Source organism: Zonotrichia leucophrys, chromosome 2 (assembly GCF_028769735.1).
Source record: "Zonotrichia leucophrys gambelii isolate GWCS_2022_RI chromosome 2, RI_Zleu_2.0, whole genome shotgun sequence".
NCBI lineage: Eukaryota > Metazoa > Chordata > Aves > Passeriformes > Passerellidae > Zonotrichia > Zonotrichia leucophrys.
The window spans coordinates 113,798,027-113,818,802 of NC_088171.1; the positions used below are offsets into that span (position 1 = coordinate 113,798,027).

Genomic DNA, 20,776 nt, shown 5'->3' on the forward strand with positions numbered 1-20,776 from the left:
TGCTAAGCAACAGCAAGCTCTCCTTCAGTGTAGGAATGGCAGCTTTCCCCGCTGGTTTCAGCTCTAAGGAGCACCTTCCCTGGCATCAATGGCAGCACACCCACGTTCTCCCATTGCTGGGGCAGTGCCTTTGGCCTTCAGGGGCAGCACCATCACGGTGGGAAGGGCTTTCTTCACACTGTGCAGACTTCAGTTCCTCTCTGTCTCTTTGATGCCGGTTTGTAGGCCAGAAATAGGGACAACGTTTTGGGGTGGTCTAAACCTTGATGAAATCATGAAACCCCAAACAAAAACAGGTAGAAATCATTGCTAGAGAAAAAGGAAGCAGAGCAGTGGTTTTTGTCCACTCCTGCTCAGGGCCCATGCTGAGCAGGAATGGACAAAAATCCAGAGGAGAGCCCATCCAGGCGGTTCCTTCCCTGCCGGACAATGGCGCTCACAAGGCCGAGCAGGGTGCCGGTGCCCTGGCGCTCGCCCCTCGGGGCGGGCCCGGGGAGCTCCGGGAGGCGCGGGCAGGCTCAGCACCCTGGACAGCTCCGGGAGGCGATGGCTCCGCTCCGCTCCCGATCGCAGCTCCGCCCGTGCTCTGCGGTCGGCTTTTCGGATGGGGATTTTTGGGAGCTGCTCTTTGGGTGGAGGTTGTAAGTGGCCAAATTCGTTCCGGTGCTCCTCTGGCACTGTGGCCAGCTCCGAACCCAATGGGCGCTGGCTGGGTACGAGAGCTGTGCTCCGGCCCTCGCCTGAGGGACCGGCTGAGGAAAGTTCAGAAGACTGAGTGCACATGGGGGCAAGGGGGGTGCGAGGGCAGCAGGCTGCGGGCTCACTGCCGCCAGCACTCCAACCCTCATCTTAGCGCTGCGGGGCTCTGCTGGCTGTGCCGGGCCCCCGCCTGCCCCCTCGGTGATGCTCACTTTGTGTTTCTCTCTCTCTCTCTCTTCCCGCCCCGTCCCTCCGCTCCCACACCTCCCCCGCTCGCCGCAGACTCCGAGGCCTGCCAGGGCCCTCGCCTCGCTGTCAGCTCTGCTCTCCAGCCCCTTCCTGCGGCCGCAGCTCCCTGCCCGCCGGCCTTGCCAGCGCTTCGTCTTGGCGCCCCGTCGGGACGCCCCGGAGCCCCGCTTGTGTCCCGCGGGCTTGGCGGCGCTGCTGGCCGGGAGCGGGGCCCCTGCCCGCTGCCCTCTCGCCGCCCTGCTGCGGGGCCGCTGGGCTGAGCCGCCGCCGGCCCCCGCCCCGGCCCCGCCGCCGCAGCCCAGCCGCCTCCCCCCGGAGCGCCGGAGATGCCCGGCGTGCCACGGAGCCGCGCCGCCGCAGCCCCGCGCTGCCCCCGAGCCTCCCGGCGCCGTGAGTACCGCTCCTGGGGCCGCGTCCAACCCTCCTCCTCCTCCTCCTCCTGCTCCTGCTCCCCGCACCAGGGAAGCCGCTGTCCGCCCACGTGCCCTCAGCCGGCAGCGGCGTGGGGCGGGCGAGCTCCGCGGCAAAGCCCCGGGCGCCACAGCGGAGCCCGCGGGTCCCGCCTGCCATCCCCAGTCCGCTGGTCCCCTCTGCCATCCCCAGGGCCCCCGGGTCCGCTGGCTCCGGCGAGGCGGATCCTGCGGCCGCCCTGCTCCGCGCCCGGTGCGAGGGCGGGAAGGGAACAGCCCCGACGGCAGCCGGGCGCCCAGCTCCGGAAACCGGGAACGCGCAGAGCGTTCACGCACCGGATCACTCTTGGTTTCACGGGAAGACAGTGTCGGTCTGCCCGGGAGGTACTAGCAAGCCTCAGTCGTCCCGTTAACCCTTGTCCCGGCAGACGGCTGCCCGGGGGGTGGAGGCTGCGGATCATTGTCGGTGAGAGAATCCCCTAAACCTGGTGATGTTCCTACGGGCGCCTCCGGGGAGCGAGGTGAGCGCCCAGCCCGGCACACGCCGTGCCCGGAGCCGCGCTGCCGCAGCCGTGTCACACTTGCCCGGTGGTGGCGAGCCCTGCGCCGCTGGAAAGCGGGAGGCGGCTAGAGGAGGGAAAAAGTGTATCTTAACACGCAGTTACTTAAAACGCGAGCATGTTCCAGCGCCGGGTTGACAAGCCCGGCTCTCCTCTCAGGCATCTGTTAGCACAGAAGCACCAGCACCGAGCCCCACGGCGACACCGCCGCCTCTCCAAGCCCTTCCCACTCCCTCCCATCGGCGCACACACACAAACGCGCACACACACTCCCCGCTCACACGCTCTCACGCCGTTCTCTCCGGCGTTTCTCCCTGCGGCGCCCGTCCCATGGCTTCCCCCGCGCCCTCCCCAGCCCGCCGCCGCCGTGCGGGCGCTGCTGCCGTGTTTGATCCTCTTGCAAACCGGCCCTGAGCCGGAGCAGCCCCCGGCGTTCGCCTCGCCAGGGGCGATCCGGCGGCAGCCCACGCCGTCGGGCCGTGCCGTGCCGTGCCGTGCCGAGGCGGGGCGGGGAGCGCGGGCTGCCGGCCTCGCTCCCTGCGGCTCCGGGCACGGTGAGCGAACCCACCCGCGGCCGCACCGAGAGGAGCCCGCGGGGCCGGGCGCATGCGTGGGGCCGGCGAGCCGCCGCTCCCGGTGGCCCAGCCCGCCGGGACCGGAGGGGAAGCGTGGGAGGACGCCCGGCCGGGCCCCGCTGCCGACACCGTGAGTAGCGCTCGGTGCCGCCCGGCGGCAGCCGGGCACGGCATCCATCCATCCATCCATCCATCCATCCCGAGTTGAAAGCAGGAGAGGGCTCGCCGCCGGCAGCTGCGACCCCCGTGCCGCAGCTGGAGCGGCCCCGGGTGCAGCGGGACGGACGGGACGGGACCGGACAGTATGGGACGGGATGGAACGGGACGGGACTGGACGGTGGCCCCGCGGCCAGGGCGGGACAGCGGCTGTGGCCGCCCTCCCCGGGAGGAACGGCGGGGACCTGGCGCAAAAGGCGTTTCCCCCGCTCTCCCGGAGGGTCGGGAGCTGCGAGCCGGGAGCCCCCGGCGCTCGGGCTCTCCCCGCCACGTCCCTCCCCAGGAGCTCCCAGCGCAGAGCCCGGGTGGCACCCGGCTGACCTCGGCCCCGGGAGCGGGGTCAGGATCGCTCCCCGGGGCGGGATCGCACCCCGGCCCGAGCCACATCCCCGGCCCCAGCGCAGGCACCAGCCCGGCTCGGCCCCGCTCAGGGCCCCTCTGCCCCGTCTCACGAAGATGCGGCAGCATCCGTGCAGCCCCCGCCCCGCCGTGAAGGGGGTGCCGCTCGGAGAGCGTCTGCTCTTGGAGCCCGGGGCTCCCCTGCCAAGTTAGAGAGAGAAGCGGCAACAGGCGAGTGTTTCCGTAGAGAGACTTCCAGGGCCAGCCTGCCTCGTCAAGAGAAAGAGCTCTTCCCGAGCTCTGTCATTAGGTAATGTCAGTGAGTAAGAAAAAGCAGGTAACGAAAATTGGACACAAATACAGAAAGTGAAATAAGATTATCCTTGTAGACTCCAGTAAGAACCCACAATAATTTAATAGAGGTGTAATTTACTTTATGCAACCGTTCCATTATTCATTTTTGCTGTTGAAAAATGTAAAATGAAAAGTTTTCATATGATGCTTGTTGCTATGATGTAATGGCAAGGAGTCTCCCTGCACCTCTGTTGCACAAACAGAATGTCAGCATCGAATCCAGTGCTCTGCAGAGATGTGGAGGTGGCTACACCACTGCTCTATTACAGAACCAGAAGCAATAAACACCAGTTTGACTAAACAGAACACCGGAATCATTATCCACTAGGAGATTCCTAGTGGTGGTTCCTAAAATTAGGAACATCATGTTAAAATTAGGAGTGTCTCTCTAAACTCAGAGACAACTGAGTGTAAAACTAGCTATAATAAAATGCTCAAAGGTGAGACAACAGCTACTTTATTTCCTCTTCGTTTTTTTATCTCCTCCTCTCATCAATACTTACTTTGATATCTTTACTCTGGGTCCCAAATACTTAATCATGGAAGCATCACTTAAGGTGTTATACACTCTCTACCCCTTGCTTAGAACAGAGTAGTGATGTCTGAAGACTGAGCTTAAAGTACCGGGGAGGAGTTTTCACGCTGTAGGGTCTCTTGGAGCTCAGGTCAAATGTTGACGGAATTGAAGCATTTAAGCAACTATCAGTACTCAGTCACTTCCAGAATTTCATCCCATCTTCTTGTCACTAAGAGAAGTGACAAAGGAGACCGCAAGTCTTGGAAGTGCTCTGGAGATCCCCTGGCATTCAGAAGTAAGAGGACTCTTAGCTAGAGGTTCATTACTCCTCACTTGCTGTTTTCAAGACTAGTCAAAGCCAGTTGAAGAAAAGAAGTCCAGGAAGTGTCACGGTCAAACTTAATGTGTGCTAAGCCAAAATCCGTCCTTCCTTCAGCATTGAATTGACTTTGGTACTGCTCCTCCTGGCTGACACTGCAGGCTGGCACTACAGCCGAGCTCCCCAGGCAGAGGGTTGCTATCACAGAGCCTGCCCTGCGGAGCAGCCAGATGCCAGCGTAGTACAATCTGAAGTGAATCGCGACAATCGGAATCAATAGGAAACAGTGTGTGAATCACCGCTTAATGCACTCCAGGGTGAGTCATCCCGATTCAAACCAGTTTTCAGACCAGCACAATGTCAGTCAGCTTCTCACACAGTTCGATGTGAGTCAGATCTCAGCACCGAGTACAATGTGAAATGAGTCACTGACTAACACAGCGCCATGTGCCTCCAGTACCCGGTGCGAGTTGTCAGAGCTGCTGTGTGATGTGAGTCACTTCATAGTACAGTAAAACGGGCTTTTTGGAGGCCATTCATAATTAAGCACAATGCAACCAAGCGCTCAGGAGGAGATAATGGGAGTGAGCAGAGTAAACTGCTGCAGGCGCCAGCTTCACTGCATAGTAAAGAGGTTTGTAAAATATTAGGAGGAAAGATTTTTTTAAATGTTATTGCTGCATAAAAATAACTAGAAGCAGGTGCTTTCTCTGACATCAGAGCCAGCAAAAGCAGGGTTGAAGCAGTGGTAAAAACCCCAGCGCTGGAGAAGTCTGTGGGGGTTTTTGTTGGTTTTTCTTCTAAAAGAACTGATCAGTCAGTGTGGCTGACATAGATCCACTGAGGCTGACCCCAGCTGCCACAGAGGACAAGGCAAGGGAAGCTGACAGCTTGTGCTGTGCAGACCAGAAGATCCTGACACTGATTTAACTTAATTGCAGTTTGCAGTGACCTAGTTTGTGAAGGACTCAGCATGGGATGAAGTTATATCCATACTTACATTCATAGTACCCCACTGTCATAGCATCCACTTAATCAGCTGGACAGAAACTACAGATTGCTTTTGTTGCTTTTTCTACGCAACTAGTAAAGAACTTTTTAATGTCTTTCCCTTATTACAGGAGAAATAGTGACAGTGACCCTGCTAATTACGTGTTAGAGTAACATTTTCAATGAAGGCTCTTGTGATAAAATCCAAACTAAAGAAATTCTTTACCCAGAGGAGACATAGACATCTATCTGAAACACAAACAAAGCACCCACAAAAATCTCACTGAAGCCCCAAGTAACTAGGTTTCTAACAGGAAAGTCAGATTTTACTCAGAGAAAGCCTTTAGTGCAGGAAGTTTTTGCAGAGTGGCTTCCTGGTGGCCAACTGGGCAGAACTGAATACCAAAGAAAGAAGAGCAGAAGACATCTAAGGCATCGGTAGAAAAATACCTGTGACAGGTGACATGATCAAGGCACCATTTACCTCTTGCTGTGTGGATGTGATACCCTTTCAGCCATTCCTTTTGAAATGGAAAGCAATCCTTTAAGCTGGATAGATGAACTTGGCTCGTCTGAGCTGCTGCTCCTCTGGAAAAATAAACTAAGTAAAACAAGCAAAGGTACTCAGAGTCTGGACATTTGACATGAAAGTGTCCCAGAGCTGTTAGTTAGAGGATAACACTTTTACTTGCAACTTTATCCACTGAAGCCTTTAACAGGCTTGGGCAGAGCAGTGACATAAAAAGAGGTTTATTCCATGTGCTGCCACTCTCCTTTCTGCTAACCTCTGTCTTGCAGTCACAAACTCTCATCCATTTCAGGCACCCCACTACAATATGCCAAATCTCCAATAATAAAGGTAACTTCCAGGAGCTCTTGCGCTTAACCTACTAAGCGGGCAATCTGACAACTATGCCTAAAGCATGTGCATATGTGTGGGCGAGTTCATTAACATATATTAGAATTCTTTTCTGACTAAAATAGCACGCTGCTTAATGCAGAAAGCCTGCTTGTCACATTTGTCAATGAAAAGGAAGAAGCACGAGCATCAAGTTTCCTGTTCATATTTCAGCTGACAGTGAACTGCCACAGGCTTCAGTGGGAGTTTGTTGCAGCCCCAAATATATCTGAATTGTTAAAAAATAGGCTTAGAGATTTATTTGGAACTTGACCCCAGTTGCAAGCCTCTTATGACATTAGTAGATAAGAACAGAATCTCTTCCAACTCACTAGTTATCATCACTGGGAGGATCCAAAGTCAAAGCAGCAACTGTGAGAGCTACGTAACCCAAAGCTTGCTGACACCAAGAGGTGCCTTTCATTGCTTCAGTGGAGTTTGGACCAGGCCTGAGCATTTACTGAAAAGTAACTGGGCTATATGACCCACATCTGTGCCCTCACTCCAAGTGCTGTCAGCTAGTGTTCCAGCACAGGGCTTCCCAGGCTGTGCAGTTACTGGGGAAGCTTCATGCTGTGGCCATGCAAATCAGCCCCAAGAACAAGCTAAAGGCTTGCACACCTGCCTGATGGTGATGTGCACAAGGAGGGAACATTAGGTCTCAGTAATTAAGTTTAAGTAATAGAATCTTTGCACTCTGAGCTGAAAAAATGTCATTGTGTTTTAGCATAAAATGGGGATAAAAGTATAAAGTTTTGTCTACAATCTTCTGCGTATTCCTGGGTTTGGGGCTTTTTTGTTTTTTATTTGGTTGAGGTTTTGTTTTGGTTTTTAAATTGACATTTGTGGCTTAGATTTTAAATATACCTCCTTTGGGAATGCTATTTTCTTGGTAGCCCACCCTTCTGCTGAGAAATTAGCAAATGCTATAAATGTTACAACTAAGCCAAATATCACCTGAGGTGTTTTTAATCAGGGAAATAATTTTCGCTCCTGACCTTTACACTCCTTTGTGTTTATAAGGTTACATGGAGAAATGCTTCATAATCTGAATGTCAGATAGGTATGCTTTGGAATTATGCAAAAGTTATGACAGACATTCTTATCTCATCACCTCAGCATTACTCTTAAGGCATACAGTGGTTTTGCCACTATTGTCAAAAGTAGCATCACTGATGCTTGCCTAAATCCTTGGACTTCTTTTTTTAAATTACTTATTAGCATTCAATAATATGAGCACATATATTTTTTATATGATTCATAGATGCTATCTGGCAGGATAAGAAGCAAGAACATGTGCCATTATTTTTCCTCTATTTTTGTTTCATTGCTCTTCAGGGACAATTTCATAATGGACTCAATTTGTTGTTATCATTACATAGAGAAGGACATCTCTTTCCTTGGGAGATCCAGAAACTCTGCACCTAGGCATCTGCAGAGATTCTACATTAGATTGGCTTGAAACAATGAACCAGCTGGAGACAAGCTGATCACCTGTGACACACTTCTACTCCTACTCCCTGTTCTCATCTAAGTATTTGAGTAATTGGCACTCTCCATGTGGAATTTAGATGGTTCTGTGGATTATTCCAGGCAAGATCCACTGCCTGGAAAAGTTTCTTTATGTTCCAGTGTGTTGATTAAAATCCAGGGTGGAGGAGATCCAGAAACTCCAAAGCTACAAAATCAACCCAATTCTGCACAGACTGCAGGTAGTCAGAGGAGGCCTGTAAGTGACCAGTTACTTGTCCATAGTCAGAAGAAACTTCCTGCAGATGCAAAAATGATCATGCAGGATAGACTCATGCACACAATTTAGGGAGGTAGAAGCTGCTTTGTAGCTCCAGACAATCACCAGGGAGGGATTATGCATGTGCTGGGGCGGTCCCACGGCACATGAGACAGCAATGTGTAGGATCTGAGCAGTAATGCAGGTCCCAGAGCCTCATGTGACCCAGCCAACACCACCACTATGAGGACCTGTGCAACAGAACCCCCTCTTGCCATCTAGACACTGACACTGACTGTCCCATCCAAGGATCTGATTCCTCACAGTGAGTCAATATTAGCAAAATTAGACCCTACTGACTATTTATGTTATGCTCAGCAATCGGCTGAAATCATACCCACTCTGAGTATAAACAGAGCATGAGATGGTAGGGTTGAAGTCCTTTGGTTACAGGTGTCTTACATCATTCCATCAGTAGCCTAAAAGCATTTTTGGATTCCTCAGGAAACATGTACAGGATAGCAGTCCATCTCCAGTTTTCCTATGCTCTGTGTTTTCTTGTCTAACCCATTTTCAAACGAGGCACTTTGCTGCTCCAGATGGTGTGGACAGAGAAGGTAGACTCCAGTCTCAAAGTGCAGAGAACACCCAGTACAGAGGGTTCTCATACCATTTTTTCATTCCCATAGCACCTTCAGAGTGGTCTGGAAATCTGATGTCCCAAAGTAACAACTGTAAAATTACATGAATAGAAGACCTTTTCACTATGAGGTCTAAAAATATCCTCTCTTTTTTGCCTCAAAGGAGCCTGAAGTCTAAAGAAGGCTAAATAATAACCACCTCAACTCCCACAGATCCACCAATCAATAAAGCAATTGCTTAAATTGTTGCTAATGTGGGCTGTACTCTAAAGGAGCAATGAATTTTGTTAATTCCTACAAATAATATTCACTGGATTAATTGATAAACCTATTATCCATTCCTGCACACAGCACAACTCAAACCAGCAACTGCCTGGCAAGCAGCTCTGGTGGTTGCAGCAAGAAGCAGCAGAGTGTGATGGAAACTTTCCATGTCCTACAGTGAAATTCTGGATATATTAGAAGCAGCAGAAAGATATCTACATACATAAAATAAAGCTCTTTTGAAGTTAGATAAACAGTGCTGAGATAGATCACTTATTGCTTGTTCCGTGTGACCAGCCTGACACGGTTTTGTCCTATGGGACTTAATACTAAGCGCACCAAAGGAGTTTGTACAACTCTGCAATAACCTGCACCACTGCTCAGCTCTCTACCTTGCCATCCTGTAACATGGGCCCTGGATCATATTTAGCCCAGGCCAACTCATTATTAATATGAATTAGAGATATGAATGTGTGAACATAAATTATCTCAGAAGTAAGAGTGGATGTATTAGGCTATATAAACAGCACATGTCTGTGTGCTGAATCCAAGTGACATTTTTCTAATCAATAGTAATAATTTACTATCTAAAGCAGCCTGAAATATTGTTAGATATATGATCCTTCAAAAAATGTTTTATATGCTATCACTCTCTAATTGAAATGTGAAAATGCTCCATTTAAAAAAGTACAGGTAACCGTAAAGAAATTAATACTTATTCATTCCATTCATGTGAATCTGAAGCTGACAGGGAGAAATCTGAATCTACAAATACATTCTACATTTCAGTGATCCTTTCACATTTAGAAACAAGAAAATTTGGGGAGGGGCAGTTGGAAGCTATGTTATTTTTTCTGATTTTCTATTTCTGGTCATTTAGGCATTGCTTGTCAGATTGGGCCTTCAGAGTTTTAAAATGGGTTGTGGTTTCTGTCTATATTGTTGTTCTTGTATTTTATTCCTCCTGCTACACAGGTGCATCTTCTGCTACCATGTCGTGCATTTGTCTCTTGGGAGAGTGGGTGGTTCTCACAAATACGAAAATTATTAAGCTCTACAAGACAGAAATAAATTCAACATTGAAAAAACCACAGTAGCCAAAGTGCAGCAAAATGTAATGCTACACTCTGCTAAAAAAACATTCTTTCTTCTCCTGACACTTCTGTTGGGTCCATGACACCATCTGTACATTCCCCCTCAAGTTAAAACAGCAGCATTTCCTAAACCTGGATGAACATTTTAGAAAGAAAAGCTTTTAACCCCCAAGTATTTATCTTATTAGATTCAAATCTGATATTATAGATTAAAAAAAGAATTATAAATTGGTAGCAGTTAATTTTAATTCCCCTACAATTGTCATGCCTCGAAAGAAGGTTTAGCAACCTGAAACAAACCTACACACAAAGGGATCTCGTGACACAGGAGGATGACTAGCTATGTATCCAAAAATCAAATACAAATAAGATTAAGAAAGCCATGCTAATCTTTGTACAAGCTAGCATTTCATCTCTCAAAGACATCTGTCACTTACATATGGCACAACTTTCAGCATAACAGGGAGAGCACTATTAAGTGCTGTAGAGCAAATGTGAAGCTCAGAGATAGGTCAGAAACGAACAGGGACCTCAAGGGGACTTGTCATTTCATCAACATCACTTATCTGCACACTCTGCAAAATGCAGTCTCCAAAAAGGCTTCCTACAACTGTGCAAAAAACCAACCAGTGCATCCACCAAAAACTGTTTTATGCTGTCTTCAGTTGGGGGGCTCAGTGAAAACCATGTAATTATTAACATCTAGTTTTGTGTTTCCTCCTCACCTTCACAGAAGCACAGAGACAAACGTTTTTAAAAACTGTGGCTGTCAGACATTCAATGGAGAAATGAGCATTGGCCCTTCCCCCTTTGCTACAAAGGGAGCCAGCAGGTTTAAGACATCCTCAGTATTCATCAAAGGCCAGATTTTCAGGAGAGCTCAGGTGTCTCACTCAAGCATCGTGAAGCCTGTGAGTTGGCTAATCAGGGGAAAAAAAGAAAGAAAAAAGAAAGAGAGGCCCTAACTACTTCTATTCTGTACCACTATCCTTAGGATGGCCCTGAAGTCAAAACCTCAGGAAACCCTTTCAACTCCTGGGCTGATACACATCTGTGCCAAGAGCTCTAGCTCGCCAAGATCCCTCACTTGTACCTTTTGATCTCATTGCATTCCCAGGCACCTGAAGAATTCATTAGCCCTTTGCCTTCCATCACAGCACTTAAATGAGTGGATCTTCCAAAGGATTCAACACCTTAGAACTTCCATGGGGGAAAATCAGTGACTTAGCTTTTCAGTTCCCTTGAGGTTGTGGCCTTCAGCACTTCTGGGTAGGATTTTTAAAGCAAACAAAAAAGGAAAACAGAGAGAGACGTTTTTCACTCCCCCCTTTGTTTGTCGCTTGCAGCCCATGGGATCGGAGAGGACGGAGATCCGCAAACGGCAGATGGCGGCGACCCCGGAGAGCCCAGGGGCTGCACAGGCTCAGCTCAGCACTGGGAACCGAGGCTCCAATGCCTGCTGCTTTTGCTGGTGCTGCTGCTGCAGCTGCTCATGGTAACCCCTCTCATTCAAACCTCTAGGGAACACAATAGCAGGGAATGGACACATAGCTCCTGCACAGGACAACATAAGCCAAAGAAAAAAAATTGTATAATTCTGCAGATCTGGGACACAAAGAGATTGCTGTGCTCTACCACTGTGACACAACCCTCTACTCCAGCGTACTCCTTCTTTCCCCTGCCATTGAAGTAACAGATTTTAAAAGAAATATCTGTACAGTATCTCTATTGCTATTTTTTTGTCAATATTGTGCAATGTCTGTTTTGTGCTAACCTCAGCACTGAGCTTCACCAAGGCTCCCACTACAAAACTGAAAGCAATACCAGAATATCTCAGAGCTTTATTTTTAGATTTGGGCCTTGACAAGCAGCACTGACAGTGTTAAATGGAGGTAGGAGAAGGTGGAAGAATTTTTAGGTCAGAAAATGAATAAGCAGGTGCCCAGCACACTTCTTTTCCCCTGAAGGTAACTGGATCTGTTGTCATTAATTAGTATTGCCAACTCATGGCACCTGCAACTCATATGAAGATAATCATTGGGACCAGAAACTTTAAACACTGTGGGTATTTGCTGAAGTTGAGATGCTAAGCAGAAAAAAATTCAGAAAAACCCCCACTACAAAACTCCCACTCCTGTTAAGGAAGAGAATTTATCAATCAAAACAAAAGAGGAGGAATCACTCGATTCCTAAATTAACAATGTGTTCACCTTCACTTTCTTACCAGCTTCATCAGATCCAAGTGATTTCATTCTAAATTGAAGTAAATCTTCCCATACTCAAAATCCCTGTATCTGGTTAGGGCAAAGTGTTACCTCATGGGTAAGAGTAGAACTTGCATTCAAGTAAACAAAAGTCTTAAACAGCCATAGAGTTTAGCCAAAATTCTGACAGCAAGGGAATCCTTCTTAGAGATTCACTATCCACCACTTCAGAGCAAGCAAACCTGTCACTGAGGTGATGGAAAGTGGTCACAAATAACCTTACAGCCTGGGCTAGGAATCTATTCCACTAATGTTGTTTTCCAATAGCACCTTGTGGCAAATGCTTTGGAGAACACCATTAGAAGGCAAGGGAAGAACAGACTGATAATTTCCTTGCTATTGGTACTCAGCTCAGCAGAAACCAAGGCACACAGGATTCTGCCCTCCCTAATGCAAATAGTGAATATTTTGCAAGGACAAAAGGCTGCTTGGAGGTTTGTGTTTTTTTGTGAGATGCCGAGAACTCTGACTCTGATCCTACCAAGCTTTTCAGCAGGTGCTTAAAGGTAAACCAAGGTAGAATTTAGAGAGACATTAACACTCTGACTGTACAGGATCAGTTTGTGTCCTATTGCATCTATGTTAAATCATCCCACACAAATTCCAATGCCATTTCAACAGCTGTCCAGTGCAATTGCAAGTAGCTGAGCCCAGAGCTGCATTACACAAAAATGGTTTTCAGTTAAAGGAAAAAATAAGACACATTTATCTACTACGTCATAGTATATAAAATTTGCATTTTACCTTGCGAATTGTTGATAAAGTACCTTTTTTTTTGTGATTTTACCTGATATTTTCCAGGATGCTCATTTTCTGTGTATCTCACTATTCAAACAATTCAAAGAAAGCAATTTACTCAATAGGGTTTGTGAAAGTACCCAGATTTCATGATGCTTATAATTCCTATTAGCATTTCAGAATCATCTGGGCAACCAATACAGGCTCAGAAACAGAGTAGCTTGTTTCAGCTTTAAAATAATTCCTGATTTTTTTTGAAACAATTGTTTTCTAGTAGCAAGAAATGCAAAACAAACCGTAATTAAGCTATTTATGTTCCCCATTCATAGACCATTTCCTCAAAATAGCCTAAGCTCTTGGAACAGAAAGATTATGAATAGGAATAAAAATAACAGTCTCCATGAGTCATGCTGCTGAGCTGCTGAACATCCAATATTCAGCATATTCTTAATAGTAGATTTAGAATGAACTGAAATGAGTCTCTCAGCTGGATGCTCAGAGCCTGTGTTCATTCCTGCAGTCAAACCCAAACCTCTAGCCTGTTACTCTTCCAGTTCCTGAGAGGATACGGTACTGCACTACTCTCTTTATTGTTTACTTGTACACTTCTAGGGAAAGAGCCTGCCTGTAAGCAATTTTCTGAAGCATGGCATGTTCTCTTAGGGAGGCTTTTGTTATTTCTTTGGTCTTTATCCCATAAGATTGTATTCCTTTCTATTGGATCTGTTGGGTCCCCTCAATCCAAAAGTAGTTCTGATAAGAGTACCACTGCCTCTCTGTGTGTGAGAATACATATCACTTTACATATTCAAAAAATGCCAGAACCACTGGTAAAAAGGATAGTAAAGGCTTGAGACCCATATAACCTAACAGAAAAAAGAACTAGCATTACTACTTACATTTTTCTCTTTTTTTTTCTTTAAAGGTAAGTTGACATAGTTCATTGGTTTGAACATGGTTCAGATATTGCTGAAAAAAAGTGTTTGCACTATCTGCTCTCCATCTCAGCAATACAAAAGCTTTCCTATATCTTCCACACATGGACTGCTGTGGCAAAAAGTAGCTCTCTGCAGATTATGGACCAATGGTAGACAAAGACAGAGAAGGAGATGCCCAGTAAGCAATAAGGCTGCAAATAAAAGTTGGCCAAGAGTTTAGAATGCAAAACAGGCAGAAAAATCCACTGGTTTAACCAAAAACCTTCCTAGACATAAATGAGATTCTTAGAGATTAAGGCAGCAAAACTTAGAACATTAGCATGAAAGAAAGGTAAGATACTAAGGAAGAAATTAAGTTTGGTATTTCCCTATAAGTTATAGCAACTGTGTTGCCTTGTTTCAGGCTGGAGGACCCGTTTCATATAAATAACAGGCAATACAAAATATAAAAAACACTGTGACCTTTTCTTCTTGACATATTTTAAGCAGCTTTACAGATTTTATGATAGCATATGTGTGTGCATGTGCATTTCTCACTAAGCTACCATAGCCTGGATGAACTGAATGTAGTCCCCACTCCGAAACAAAAAATTTTCCATTTTCAAATCCAGTTTGAAATGAAAATTAATAATCTAAAACCACAAAAGAAATTGTTAAGAACTAGAGCTATCTTTAGTAACATTTGATGAAAGAAGCAGTTCACAGCTACAGGACAGCAAAAACTGTCAGCGATCACTAGTGACTGCAGCAAACTTTGTTTTTGTAATGCTACAAACAAGTGTTTCCATTCAGACATACTCAAAATTATATTCAGCAATGATAGATCTGCTCTTTGTGCTCCAGATCTCACATTTTGACATATGTATTAGCAATTTGCTAAGATGCAATCAATCACCACACAATCTGGCTGTATCTATATCTGAACTCTGAAAGTGCTTACCCTTCCAAAACCACATAGAGAAGTCTTTAGTTCACTTAAATCTTGCATCCTGCTTCTGAACTCTGGCTTTCCTTTCATGGTATCACCATTCCAAACCAGAGTGTTGGTTCTCATCACAACTGAGGAGAAAAAAATGCTAACAAGCAAATCCAAACCCACCTACCTTGAAACCTAACTCACATAAAACCCGTGCATCAGGTCCAGCTGAACTAAAAGCATTGCACTGAGCGTACACAGTACAAAAACAAACAGAGAATGAATTTGGTATGTGACAAAGGGTATGCATCCCATACACACTTGTGTGTGTGTATGTATATATATATACATATATATAGAATTGGATCTGACAATCCTTATGAGTCCCTTCAACTTGAGATATTTTATGGAACTATGCTCCTTCTGTAGAAAATCTGTATTATAGAATACTAAACAGCTTTCAGCTACACTCAAGGTTTATACAATTGTAAAAATAAGGTCAGAATGTAACTGTGGGTAATGTGCCTATCATTAGCTTCTGTCCTTTTAGAATTTTTATTTTTAGTATAGGAGGAAAATTGTCTGGTGTATGTTCAGCGTTTTTCTCTATAAAGTTGACTAAAACTTTGTTTGCTACTTTTCAGTCTTACTGTTAGAAATCAAGAAGAAGAGAGAGCAAGGAGAACATCTCATGAACTCCAAGCAGAGGGTATTCCAAACTGTGAAGAAAGGTATGGTCTTTATTAAGTGTTCTGTCAAGCTAAAATGAAACAAACCCAACAAGCCATACTAAGTAATTGCAATAGTTTACCTGAAATATGAAAATAACTATTATCTACTTGTCATTTACACCCAATTTGCAAGTCACCTGTTTTTTTACCTCCTAATGAAACAAAGGTCTGATCTATAATATTTTACTTCATTCATATGCAGCATGTAAGCACATCCCCACTCCCATGACAAATTAAAACCAGCATTGTAAACTGAATTTTTCGCTTTTTCCTGAAATAATTTAAAAATACACCCTGTTCCCACCCAGCAAGTATGCAATGAGCTTAACCAACAGTGTTCAGCCTAACAGAAATAATAAACTGGAGCTTAAATCCTCCCAAAAGTCAGGCAACAGTTTCTTCAGAAATGCTCAAACAGGTAAAAGCACCTGCAAAATGGTAACATACAGGTGGGTACCTTTCAAAGGGTTTAAATCATTACTTCTTTATATGTATTTTCATTCAATTTTTAACCATAATTTAACAAGGATTATTAGGGATAGAAAAAATGTCTAGCTGTTAGACGGGTACTTCTTTGTTGCAATTACTCTGAGCACTAGCAATTTCTGCATCAAAGCAGAGGCAATCACCTGCATCAGAGCTTTTGATAAGCACACTTTCAAAAAACATCTTATAAATGTGTTTACACGAGTTTGCACTTGGGTGGCTGCAATGAGGAATCAGAACCCCATGAACCTCACAATTTTGTTCCATTGTGAGGGCAGATGCCTCCTGCCAGCTGCAAACAGCTTGAGTAACAATCATTCGTTTCTCTCCTTTTGCTCTTCTTCCTCCTTAAGCCCTGCTCCCACTCTTGAAGAAGTAAATGCCTGGGCTCAATCATTTGACAAGTTGATGCTCACTCCAGCTGGCAGAAATGCTTTTCGTGAATTTCTGCGAACAGAATTCAGCGAGGAAAACATGCTTTTCTGGATGGCCTGTGAGGAACTAAAACAAGAATCCAACAAAAGCGTCATTGAAGAAAAAGCAAGACTAATTTATGAAGATTATATTTCTATCCTCTCTCCAAAGGAGGTATATTGCTTTCCTTAATACATTCTTTGATGTTTCTTTGCACAGTTACAGCAATACTTAGGGAGAATTTCCCCCACCCCCCACATTCCACTGCCATCATGTAGATATTTAGGGGAAGAAGGCACCCACCATTGAGGTGAGATGGTCAAAACTTTCACTGGTTGTAAGGATCTTCCTATGCTACCCTATCATGCTGATGTGGAATTTTTAGTTTGAGGCACAAATATATGGCTGATCACACTCACCTTGCCCAACTCAAATTTAATTTGTTGGACAAATCAGTTCCTTTTCTCCTTACACTCAGAGGAGGGTGTATACATTTCTCCAAAAGCACAGTAACCACAAATAGTGTCATTTTCAAAGACAAATTTCTCACAGAGCAGCTGACAAAATATGGCAAAGAACAAACACAATTACTTCCCCAAAATTTTCAAAACTATTTTGCTGTTAGCAAATATGTCAAGTTTCAAAGACACCTCAGTACAGTTTGAATGTAATCCTGCCAAGCAGGATAGAATTTGAAACCCTTCAACATCCTTGCAAAATTACAATTTAATTTTTTTTGTGCCAGCTATACTTATGTACTTATAAAAATGCTGTTTAAATCTACCCAGTCTGTTCCTGCAATACTAATGTCTCTCGACAGACACATAGGACATGCAGAAAAAAAAAAATTACATTACTGTATGTTGTATGGAATCATTATATAGCCCTACCTGTGGTTCACATCAACTCACTCTGCTTTTTAACAGCAATTTGATTAAGAAACAGCTTCCCAGGTTACATTGTCCACCTGCGTCATACTCTTTACTCCAAACTCAGTCTCTTTACAACAGCACCAACTCTCCAGGAAATGAACTGTCACAAAAAATTATAAATGCTCTCTACTACAGAGCAGGAAGTTGGTCTGGAAATAACCCATCAGTCTCAGTAATAACGGGATTGCAGACAGCCTTGTTCCAATAAGGTACCTCAGTGAGGACATTACCCATACTCAAGATATTACTCCACTCAAATTTTAACAGAATCATTTTTTGCAGAAGTTCATTTAGCAATTTTTACAGTCTTGTAGGACACCAGCTGAAATGCTTAAAAAAGGTGGCTTTTTCAACCAATGAAAGAAAAATAAGACCCCACGTGTATTATTCACTATTATTTACGTGACTTTCTATTTTAATACACAGGTCAGTCTGGACTCCAGAGTAAGAGAAGTTATTAACCGAAATATGCTGGAACCCTCACAACACACCTTTGATGACGCACAGCTTCAAATTTATACCTTAATGCACAGAGACTCTTACCCACGGTTTATGAACTCTGCTATTTATAAGGACTTGCTTCAGTCCTTGTCTGAAAAATCCATTGAAGCATAGAATTTTTTCTTAAATGTATTTATTTTAAAACAGACAGGACTCTGGGCTACAGAAATCCACAGGGAATTTAGAGTTAATCAGATATTTACCGGAAAATAACTCAGGCAAGTTTTACTACAGACTGAATAATTTAAATCCGCACAAAGCTCTGACACAATCAACTAAGTGCAGTTTCTGATTAAATTCAGTATTACTTTGCAAAAGGAAATGAAGAGAATCAAGAAACCTTGTTCAAAAAATGCAGTATTTTTTCAAACACAGCAGACAATTCAGACACACATTTATACCTTATGTCTGAGATACAAATACCAACTGAGCATGAAACTACAACTGATTTTTAAGTGGAGTGTTAGAATTTTCTTGAAAATGAAACCAGTTGCCCCATCCACACTGTGACCAAAGTAAAAATATTACTGTCAATACTGTGTTACTCTAGGCACTGCCATCACACCTGGCATAGGTACACTCCACTTGTTTTGGTATCTTTAATGCATACATGGTGCACTAATGGAAATTGGCATGGCAATCTCAAGTTTATGAAAGTTACTGGTTGAAATAATGCTGCTTATAAAAAAAAAAATCTTTTGCTGAAGAATTGTTATTTTAGTACTAGAATCTGCTGAAAGCATTAAGTTCCCTTTGTTGATGTTCATAAAGTTAAATTATTTATTTCAGAGGAAGACAAGTCTGGGCATTCAGATTCCAAAATAAAGCACAAGAATTCTCACATATTTTTCTCTTCCCTCAGTAGGTGTTTGTAAAACCCTTCACTATTTGTTAGCAAGATGATGACAGTTTCAACCAGCTTGGGTTTGTAAATATGAAATTCTCCCATTCCCTGACAGATCTTGTAAGGTTTCCATTACAGATATACACACAATTTATTTAATAAAAGCAGGAAGATGGAATTTGTGTTCTGATACAGCACCAGCTCTATCCAGTTACAAACCATGTTCATTTACAGTATGCCCAAAGCATTACACTTAATTCCTGGTCATATCTCAAAATCAGTAATCACAGGAAATACTAGGAAGAAAGTAAGTTGAATTCACATAAACCATCTGTACATCTGTTACTCTAATGTCTTCTTTCTTTTAAACCACATGATTCACTACAATTCCACTACATTAAACTCTGGAGTTTATAGTGGGTTTCCACTGAATTGTATTTTTCCCTGTGTATTTATTTAAATGAGCCAAATGACACGTACAGGTTGGAAAAAGACATATGGGAAAGAGAAAGACACAAAAAAATACCCCCAGAAAGGGGTGCCAGACAGACAGAGTTCAGTGATGTGTACTGTAGCCTTTCTAAAACCTACTCTTTGCCTAGTTCCAGCGCTATGGAAAACACAAAATGGGAACTTTCTCTAAAAAAAAATGAAATGGGAGGAACAAAACAGAATTTAAGAGATCAATTTAATTGTTTCCTTAATGCACTTGGCAGGTGATATGTTGTGCCCTTACTGCGTTTTGAAGCACATAATGATTTGATTTTTTCAGTACCTAGCACCACAGGAGAAGAGCTGGTACATGGTAATTTATCAATGCTATGGGCTGGTTCTAGCCAGGCTACATGGGCAAACTGGTCTAGTGGAAAGTGTTCCTGCCAGTGGGGATGGCACAAGATTAAGGTACCTTCCAACCCACATCATTTATGATTCTATAACCAGTTTTCATTATCTCCTTCCAACAATAAAACAGTATTCAACATGTCAGCACAAAAAAAGTAAACAAAGAAAAATAGAGCAAAGGAAAGTGCTTTTGCCTGCTGTAGCACAGTGCTGGGTGAGTAAGTTAAGAGGAAACCCTTCCATGCACCACTAAAGACACAGTTCAGTTAATGTTCACCAATGCTGACCCTATCAATGCTGCTTACCTCAGCTGAATTTCTATTTAACACACCCGGAGCACTACCAATACCATTTCAGTTTATGTAAAATATTACAATGTAAGTAGTAACTTCAACAAAACAAACCAGATATCTTCAAAAGGCAGCACTCATGGGGAGCTTGCAGTCAAACAGATGATACTGTTTTGATACTGATTTGTTTTAATCAGAGTGGGCAGGAGTGCTCTAAACCTCTAAGTTGACAAATAAAGTTCACCTAGGTCAAATTCAGCTTGTTGGAAAGATCATATGCACACATAAAAAAAACCCTTCAAAGCATGTCACCTCACAAAATGGAGGATTTAATTTCTTTTAAGTTATCTCTCTTCCCTGCAAAGATACTTCATTAAAAGCTGGAAGACAGACTGAATGCTCATAGCCCATATCAAACTATATATTCTATTATTCTGCAAGGAAATGAAGAAAAAAAGATGTAATGAAGTTAAAGGGCAGAGAAAACTATATTGGTTTGGGCAGTTTTATGGCTAACACTAAATTATTAAAAAAATAAAGTAATAATTTCTAAGCTTATTTTCCATGTGCCACAACTTCTAAGCAATGAACATTCTCTAGGTAATTTCCATTTTACTTCTGCATAACAATATGTTGACATTTGCAATGTGCATTCTTTCCTGAAATATCTTACCAAATTTTAATGCTGTGCTTTAGGCCTAGGCTTATACCCACCACCAGAAGCAGAATGCTGATCCCTAGGCATGCTGAGAATATCTCCTAAAAACTCAAACAACCCACTCCCTTAAATATCTTGTTATTTTGAGGCTGGTTAATGCTGGATTAATTAATGGCATGGAGGCAAGGAGGGGGGGAGGGGGAAGATGAAAACAAAAACCCACCCACACAGACAACCAATTTTTAATTACATTTCATTGCTATATACCTGCTCATGGTGCGTAAACTTCACAGGGCAAAAGAGAAGTGCACTGAAAAGGAAAAGTTTCCATAGACAAGTAGCTACATGAGTAGCAAAAGAAAATAAT

The 20,776-nt window shown here is 44.2% G+C and overlaps 1 protein-coding gene across 3 annotated transcripts; it reads left to right on the plus strand.

Annotated features, from left to right (window-relative positions):
* Nucleotides 1-1,001: 1,001 nt before the first annotated feature.
* RGS20 (regulator of G protein signaling 20) lies at nucleotides 1,002-19,050 on the plus strand. 3 transcript variants are annotated; one of them, XM_064706104.1, is made up of 5 exons: nucleotides 1,002-1,338; nucleotides 11,201-11,349; nucleotides 15,355-15,441; nucleotides 16,281-16,515; nucleotides 17,700-19,050. In XM_064706104.1, the coding sequence occupies exons 2-5, from the start codon at nucleotides 11,204-11,206 to the stop codon at nucleotides 17,886-17,888; spliced, it is 657 nt and encodes a 218-aa protein (XP_064562174.1). In that variant the 5' UTR covers nucleotides 1,002-1,338; nucleotides 11,201-11,203; the 3' UTR covers nucleotides 17,889-19,050. The 3 variants fall into 3 exon arrangements, with proteins under 3 accessions (XP_064562174.1, XP_064562172.1, XP_064562173.1); XM_064706103.1 differs by lacking the exon at nucleotides 1,002-1,338 and adding an exon at nucleotides 2,376-2,623; XM_064706102.1 differs by lacking the exons at nucleotides 1,002-1,338; nucleotides 17,700-19,050 and adding an exon at nucleotides 1,914-2,623 and having other exon boundaries at nucleotides 16,281-16,446.
* Nucleotides 19,051-20,776: the final 1,726 nt, after the last annotated feature.

Excerpts from the sequence above, each read along its gene's own strand:
- RGS20 (XM_064706102.1), top strand. The coding sequence starts at position 2,037 with ATGTTCCAGCGCCGGGTTGACAAGCCCGGCTCTCCTCTCAGGCATCTG. Across the intron at positions 2,624-11,200 it reads CGGGCCCCGCTGCCGACACC|CCCATGGGATCGGAGAGGAC; the intron begins GTGAGTAGCGCT and ends TGTCGCTTGCAG. Across the intron at positions 11,350-15,354 it reads TGCTGCTGCAGCTGCTCATG|TCTTACTGTTAGAAATCAAG; the intron begins GTAACCCCTCTC and ends GCTACTTTTCAG.